Source organism: Vipera ursinii (assembly GCF_947247035.1).
Source record: "Vipera ursinii genome assembly, chromosome: 1".
Lineage (NCBI taxonomy): Eukaryota > Metazoa > Chordata > Lepidosauria > Squamata > Viperidae > Vipera > Vipera ursinii.
This window is the reverse complement of record NC_139512.1, coordinates 76,120,196-76,128,795: the sequence shown is the minus strand read 5'-3', so window position 1 is coordinate 76,128,795 and position 8,600 is coordinate 76,120,196. Positions and strand designations below refer to the sequence as shown.

Below are 8,600 nucleotides of genomic sequence, written 5' to 3'. Positions count from 1 at the left end.
CACTTACCTTACAAAAATCTCTCTGCCACCATTTCTTTCCCTTTGAAGGAGAGGAGAGTTGGCTTAAAAGTGTTTTTTGCACCGAGAATGGAAGATTCTGGAGTCCATGATCTCGCGCGAGTGTTTGAAGTTGCGCCAAATCACGGACCTCAGAGAGTTTCACTCTCTATGCAAAAGGTGCCTGTCTCTTGCTCCTTCCCCCAATTCCTTTCTGCTTGACAGCAAGCCTGAAGCCTTCAACTGAGGGAGAAGGCCAGGACCTTCGCACCTGTGTCCAGCCCGCTGGAGCTTGCTGTGCTGGGAAAGAAAGTGACCCCGTTGTCCCTGGAGCCTTCCTCCAAGCATGCCTTTGGAGGCTTGGATCAGGCCCTTGGAAGCTCTGTTCCAGGCAGCAGCAACTCGGAGCAGTCCTCTGAGGGCTGGATCCAGCCTCCGGAGGCATGCAGAAATCCCCCACAACCTCCGTTCCTGGCACAAATGGCTGCTGCCGCCTGGAACAGAACTTCTGGAGTCTGTGATCTCACGCAAGTGTTTGAAGTTGCGCCAAATCACGGACCTCAGACACTTTCATTTTCTATGCAAAAGGTGCCTGTCTCCTGATCCTGCCCCCAACTCCTTTCTGCCTGATAGCAAGCCTGAAGCCAGCTGAGTCCGGCAGGAAGGGAGGGGGAAGCATGCGGTATCTTAGTGGGTCGGGGAGGTCTTAGGGGCCTGTTCCAGCACTAGGCCCTCCATGGCCTTCTCCACCCTGAGATACCTCATGTTTACTTAAGGAGCTGCGTGCGTTTTAATGAGCAAGAGTGCGCTCTCGCTAAAGGAATGAGATTCACTCTTTGAGTTTTGGAGTTACGAGTGGAATGGGCAGGCTCCATTACACTCATAACTCAAGGACTACCTGTAGAACAAACATTCTGATCATTTTTCCCCCCCAAAAAATCAAGCCAGAGACTTACCTGTTTTGTATGCAATATATGAATGAACAATTGCTAAGGTCCCTGGCCATGGAATTGCTTCTTCTTTCTTCAGCATCTGAAAGAAAGGAGGGTGAACATTTGGCTGACATAATTCTACTTCTAGGGAAGATTCCTGATGTAGCCCTTAAAATCATTCTCAATATGTACATTCATAGTTGTCTTCTTAGAATTGCTGTATAAAATTAAACAACTTTAATTTCTTATAGGATTTATTGCTAGGCCCACTCCTGCATAAGAAGTTGGATTGGGATGGCAGAAAGTAGAGGGCTCACTAAAGAAAAGACACGAGCAAGGGTATATCTAAGCACTAAAAGCACCTGGTTGCATTAGTGGGTGTAAATTCTGCTAATGAATGCACAATTCACGAACCAAATAAAATAAATGTACTAAAATGATATATAATTGTCTTTTGAGGAAAACAGACGGATGGAAGATATAGCCTTGCTGCTAGAAAGTTGTTAAAGGAGCTTAAGATTATTGCCACTGCCTCTAAATAAATACTCTAAATAGTATTTTAAATACTATGAATTATAAAACAGTCATAAAATAACAAAACAAAGGCAGGCAGGAATTGTGTTATTAAACATTAACCCATAAGTGTCTATGATAGTGACAAACATGCTTTGCATGACTCAACAATAGCTCTGCCAAGGAAGACAGAATTCCCCCCCCCCCCAAAATAAGTAACTAAATGCAATTGGAGTATTGGTTAAATTTCTTAATAAAGCATTATTTAGGTGGAAAAAGATGTCAAAACTCTCCCCAAGCTAGTAATCATTTCATTTACTGCATGCAAAAAAACTCCTCCACAAGCTTCTGAAAATCCCTTAACAGTAAGAAATACTTGTTTTTTACTCCCACAAAGGAGGCCAGCTAAATCACAGCCTCAGCAATTTTATACATTCCTGTGAATCTACAGACCTTTCCTGCTGTGAACTATAAAAAAACTGAACTGGAATCAAAAAGGCAACATGTCTTATCTTACATTTTCAGTAAAGAGGATGATGACTTTCTCGCTCACAAACTGCTGTTTAAAGTAGCTCAAATACCAAATGCACTGGATTTTCAGAAAGAAACTAACAGTACAATATATAAAAATGTTTTTTTTTGTCATGGTGCTTACATCTAACCACTGTCATCATGTGGACATTAATTTGGCAGTCACTCAGGGAAGGGTGGCCCTTGTTGCTGTGATTACCAACTCCTGGAAAACTGTCTCTAGTCACAAAGCTTGCAATGATCTCACAGCAGTTTCATTTTTCCATTTAAGACTTGCTTTTGTTTTTAAAAACTATTATTATTTATTATTATGTACATATTTTTAACCTGTGTATATTGCTTGGAAGTTTACTGCACACAGACACTACTTAAATTAATAAATGAATAGTGATGAATTTCTTAAACTGAAGTAGCAAATAAAGAAGGGAGTTTAGACAAATCTGGATATCACAGTCACTCTTTACTGATCTTTTTCATACCATAACAGGATACATATTTGCTTGCAAACCCAATTATTTCTTTGCAGAGCCAAATACCACATGAAAGACTGAAAGAAAAACTGACAAGTGTTTGGGGAAGTATTGGATATTTTGGTATGTGAGTCTCCCATAAATGTCCTTTGTTGTAAGATTAGTGTTATGTCTGATTATATAGATTTCTTTAACTGGCTTGGAAATAATGGATTTTCTGACATACAAATGAAAACTTTAATGTAGGTGGGGAGCGGAGAAATAGTTATGAATAATGATGCAAGAGATAATTTATAGGTCAAAAAAAGGTTTTGTCAATGTTTCTGAATTTGCATCTGACAACCATAGTATTATGTTATGATATAATAATGGCAGAAAAAAATCCTGCAATATAGAAAACAAAGGCAACCTTATTAATGAATAATCTAAGAGCTGCAAAAATTCATTTAATTTAGGAATGCCTAATTATTTGTACATAAGCTATGGTTTATAGGCCAGTTCCTCTAACTCTACGTAAACCAAATGAAAACTTTTTTTTATCTGCTACAGACAACCCTTTTTGGTGCCTACTCTTTTGTGTGAAACAATACCTGGTCTTGACATTTGGGACAAATCCACATGCCCTTAGGGATAGTTTTCAGAGGTGGGTCTAGACAGTCCAAGTGATATACACGTGAGCATGTGTCACACATAAGTAGCTGGCCACTTTTCCTGCAAACACTGCAAAAATCTTCATGGATATCACCCTATAAAATAAAGGAAAACAGGGAGAAAGGTTTTTTTTTAAAAAAATAAATATTTGCAATTTATATTTAAAATTAAAGTGTATGCATGAGAGAATCCTATGTAAGAAAGAAAACTACCCAAAGTATAACTTGTTCCATTTTCATCGTAAAAATTATTATGAAAATTTGCTACATAGTTTAAGATATACCACTTTTTCTAGTAGACTTGTCAAGCAAGAACATTATTTCTTTTGTTTCTATTGTTTATGAATTCAGTCCAAAGACAGAGCTATCTGTTTCTAGTTTAAATAATCTGGGATATCAGTAAAAGAGCAACCAAAACAGATCTCTATGATAAATACTTCTCAGCTGAAATATGTGAAGCTGCTAGTTACTGTGCTAATTCCTGGATACCTTTATATCACAGACAATAGCATATTATATCACAGACATTAGCATATTATACAAATATAAAGATTAAAAGAAGTCAAAACAATATGATTTATGTTGTTTGCTTAGCTAGTATTCTATGACTATCACTAAGTATTGCATCTTATGATTTATGATTAAGTGTTGTATTTTATGATTTATGATTATGACGACTGTATTTTCATGTTGTTTATGATCATGATTATCACTATTACTTTTATGTACACTGAGAGCTTATGCACCAGAAACAAATTCCTTGTGTGTCCAACCACTCTTGGCCAATAAAGAATTCTATTCTAAAATAACAAGATAAGAAGAGCAGAAAGGATATTTATTTATTTATTTATTTATTTATTTATTTGTTTTTATAAACCGCCCTTCTCCCGAGGGACTCAGGGCGGTGTACAGAATAAGATAGGCATACAGAATGAACCGTAATGAAAAACAAACACTAGTAAAATACAAACTGGGACCCCAATAAGAGCTATCAGGCCAGGCCGGACTGCTGGAACAGGTAAGTTTTTAATTCTCGCCGGAAGGTGCGGAGGTCGGGGGCCATCCGGATTTCGGTTGGCAAGCTGTTCCAGAGGGCTGGCGCACCCACTGAGAATGCCCTCCCCCTGGGGGCCACCAGCCGACATTCCTTGAGCGGTGGCACCCTGAGGAGGCCCTCTCTGTGGGAGCGCACAGGGCGGTGGGGCGCTGACATTGGCAGAAGGTGCTCCCGCAGGTAGTCCGGACCCATGCCATGTAGGGCTTTGTATGTCATTGTCAGCACCTTGAACTTCACACGGAAGGCAACTGGAAGCCAGTGCAGCGCACGGAGGAGAGGTGTGATATGGGAGTATCGGGAGGCTCCCAAGAGTGTCCGCGCCGCTGCACTTTGCACCAGTTGAAGCTTCCGAGTGGATCTCAAGGGCAGCCCCAAGTAGAGAGCGTTACAGTAGTCTAGGCGAGAGGTCACAAGCGCATGGGTGACTGTACGTAAGGCATCCAGGTCCAGATAAGGCCGTAATTGGCGAACTAGTCGAACCCGGGAGAAGGCCCCCTTGGTCACAGCTCCTATGTGATCTTCCAGGGAGAGCTGCGAGTCAAGGAGGACACCCAGGTTGCGGGCCCTATCAACAGGGGGTAGTAACTCGTCCCCGATGTTAAGGGATGGGATGTTCTGAGTATCCTGGCTAGCCGGTACGTACAGCCATTCAGTCTTGTCCGGGTTCAGTTGAAGCCTGTTCCTCCCCATCCATTCCCGGACCGCTTTCAGGCAGCGGGACATCACGTCGAGGGCATCACTGATGTTGTTTGGAGTTGAGATGAAAAGCTGGGTGTCATCAGCATACTGATGGTACCCTACTCCAAAGCTGCGAATGATCTCGCCCAGCGGTTTCATGTAGATGTTGAACAGGAGAGGCGAGAGGACCGACCCCTGAGGTACTCCGCAAGCGAGAGGCCTCGGGGTCGACCTCTGTCCTCCTGCCAACACCGACTGCGAGCGACCCTGGAGAAAGGAGGAGAACCAGCGCAGAACCGTGCCTCCCACTCCCAGTCCCCTGAGGCGTCGCAGCAAGATACCATGGTCGATGGTATCGAAAGCCGCCGAGAGGTCTAATAAGACTAGGACAGAGGAATGGCCCCTGTCCCGGGCTCTCCAGAGATCATTTATCAGAGCGACCAATGCCGTCTCCGTGCTGTACCCCGGCCTGAAGCCCGATTGGTACGGGTCTAGATAAACCGCTTCATCCAGGATCTGAGGGAGTTGGTGCGCCACCACGCTCTCAACAACCTTCGCAAGGAAGCGAAGATTGGAGACTGGACGAAAGTTATTCAATGAGGATGGGTCCAAGGTGGGCTTCTTGAGGAGAGGTCTCACCACCGCCTCCTTCAAGGCGGTGGGGAAGTGACCCTCACTCAGAGAAGCGGAGATGACCGCCTGGAACCAGCCTCGTGTCCCCTCTCGAGCTGCATATGCCAGCCATGAAGGGCACGGGTCCAGTAAGCATGTGGAGGAGCTCAGCCTCCTCATAATCCTGTCCACTTCCTTGGGAGTCACAGGATCAAATTCCTCCCAGGTGACGTCGACAAGACTGTCCATGCCTTGTTCTTCCAACTCAGCCCAGTTGGAGTCCAGGCCGGTTCGGATCCGAGCAATTTTATCCAGCAGATATTGACCGAATTCCTCGGCTCGGCCCTGCAAGGGTTCCTCCCTCACCTCTTGGTTCAGTAGGGAGCGAGTCACCCTGAACAAGGCAGCCGGGCGGTTATCTGCGGACGCGATGAGGGTGGAAAAGTAGTTGGATTTAGCCACCCTTATCGCAGCGAGATAAGACCTGGTGAGGCTTCTTAATCGCAATCGGTCGGATTCGGATCGACTGGATCTCCAATGGCTCTCTAGGCCCCGTCTCCGACGCTTCATTTCCCGGAGCTCCGCGGTGAACCATGGGGCTCGCTGGGATCTGCGCCGGGTCAGAGGCCGCATGGGTGCAACTCGGTCCAGAGCCTCCGTGGCTGCCTTCTCCCAGGCTTCCACTAAGGCATCTGCCGAGCTGTGAGCAGGGAGTGCATGTGCGTCCCCCAGCGCTGCCTGGAACCTATCAGGGTCCATTAGGCGCCTAGGGCGGTACCATCTGGTTGGCACCGTGCACCCACGGCGGGGGGTGGCAAAGGGGAAGTCTAGCCGCACGAGGTGATGATCGGTCCATGACAGGGGCATAACAGTCGTGGCACCCCCACCGATATCATCGCGCCACCGTCCAGACAAGAACACTAAGTCTGGGGTGTGGCCTCTCTCATGAGTCGGTCCAGAAATTATTTGCGACAGGTCCATGGCCGTCATGGAAGCCATGAACTCCCGAGCCAGATCGGACGATCCTCCCAGGGACGGTAGGTTAAAGTCGCCCAAGACCATGAGTCTTGGGAATTCAACCACCAACCCTGAGAGGACATCGAGTAGCTCAGGCAGGGCTGCTGCTGCACGATTAGGTGGTAGGTATGCTAGCAGCAGGCCCAACTGCGCTCCCGGGCCGTATCTCAGTAGGAGAGACTCACACCCGACCATCTGAGGGACGGTGATCTCTCGCGGGCTAAGGGATTCCCTGATGATAACTATATGATTACTATACAATATTGTTTTTGATGAGCTGAAGGCAATTCTGACAAGTTGCTGCAACTTTCTAAAACTCTACAAATTTAGAAGTAAATAGTAAGATCTGTAAAAGTAGCCTATTCTCTATAAAATATGGCATTCTATAGGAACTTGCATAATGGTAAATAAGCTGATTCACAGCTTGCAAACTGGTTCTGAATTATGTAAGCTATTTCACATCATCCTTAAAACAATGGTAAGCTACCCTTATTATGAGTAATGTATTAAATAATGACAACCATTTGGGAGATGGGATTATTCCCAAGCATTGGCCAATGCTTAATGCTTTTAACTACATGAAAATCAATGCTTCACACTCTGTAGGTAACATCATTAATTTCCAGCACGAGTATGCTATCTTGACCTATGAATTACCTGGTTCCACAAATACAATGCAGCACATGAGTGATGAGTTCCTAGGGCTCAATTTAAGTAAGAAATATTGGGGATGAGAGATTAAGTTTAAAAAAAAACTCACAGGCTATCCCTGATCTCCCCCGACCCCAATTTTATCCAATTGACCACAGTTGAGCCCAAAAGTTCCATTGCTAAGCAAGACTGTTGTTAAGTGAGTTTTGTTCCATTTTATAACCTTTCTTGCCACATTTGTTAAGTAAATCACTGCGGTTGTTAAGTTGGAAACACAGGTGTTAAGTGAATCTGGCTTCCCCTTTGCTTGCCAGAAGCTCGCAAAAGGTGATCACATGACACTGCAACCGTCATACTGTAGATACATGCCAGTTGCCAAGCATCCAAATTTTGACCATGGGGTCTGCTGCAACGGTCATTTTTTTCCCCAGTGCCACTGTAACTTCAAACGGTCACTAAATGAATGGTTGTAAATCAAGGACTACCTCTACATAAAATAAGTTTCACAAAAATTAAGGGAGGCTGGCCAGGGTTCAAATGATAGGGGAATCAGTACTCTTAACTTGTACGGTTGTGAAAAAATACATTAACCCACATAAAGTGTTTTCTTTTTTGATATTTAATATTATTATTTTAATCTTCATTCAAACAGTATATAAAAGTGATGTGACTGAACAAAAAAGCTATGAAAATTGTTTTTGCATTCATTTATTCAACAACAAAAAAACAAACAGATATACCATTTCTTTCTGTGGAAAAAAACAACCTTGGCTTTATTACCGGGTATTGCCCCTTTTGGCAGAAACAGCCAGAAGTAGGTGATTCTTTTAACTGTCTAGCATTTCTAGTATAGATTGGGAAGAACTCACACATACACACACACACACATACACACACACACATTTCTCTATGCAGATTTAATGTCATTGTCATGCTGAAAGGTCCACTTTGAGTTGAGCTTCAATGTTCTGACAAATGATCTCAAATTATCTTCAAGTACCAATGAAAAAATTCTAATGGATTCTATGGTGAGCTACCCAGGTGCTGATATAATCACCACGCTTTAAGAGTGAAGTGTCTTTTTTTTTTGCCAAACATGTCTTTTAGTACTGTGCCAAATAACTCATCTTTGCTTTTTCTGTCTGAAGCACATTATCTCAGAAGTCTTGGTCTTTGTCTAGGTCAGGGGTCGGCAACCTCGGCTCTTTTATGACTCGTGGACTTCAACTCCCAGAATTCCTGAGCCAGCTATGCTGGCTCAGGAATTCTGGGAGTTGAAGTCCACGAGTCATAAAAGAGCCGAGGTTGCCGACCCCTGGTCTAGGTGTTCACGAGCAAATTTTAGTCTTGCCTTGGGGTCCTTTTTGGACAGCAAATGTTTCCTCCTGGCACTCTTCGCCAAATGGGACAACTTGCCACAGCCAACTCTCCATGGCCAAAACACCACAGCCAACTCACCGCGCTGAGTACTCAGTGGAGGACAATTCAACAA

The 8,600-nt window shown here is 44.1% G+C and overlaps 1 protein-coding gene across 1 annotated transcript in view; it reads right to left on the bottom strand.

Annotated features, from left to right (window-relative positions):
• Positions 1-8,600, bottom strand: part of PHF21A (PHD finger protein 21A) — a 137,704-nt gene that overhangs the window by 6,054 nt on the left and 123,050 nt on the right. The window contains exons 15-16 of the mRNA XM_083371049.1: positions 3,034-3,189; positions 954-1,029 (exon numbers count right to left, since the gene is read on the bottom strand). Of these exons, the coding sequence (XP_083227175.1) occupies positions 954-1,029; positions 3,034-3,189 (232 nt within the window). The remainder of the gene's footprint in view (positions 1-953; positions 1,030-3,033; positions 3,190-8,600) is intronic.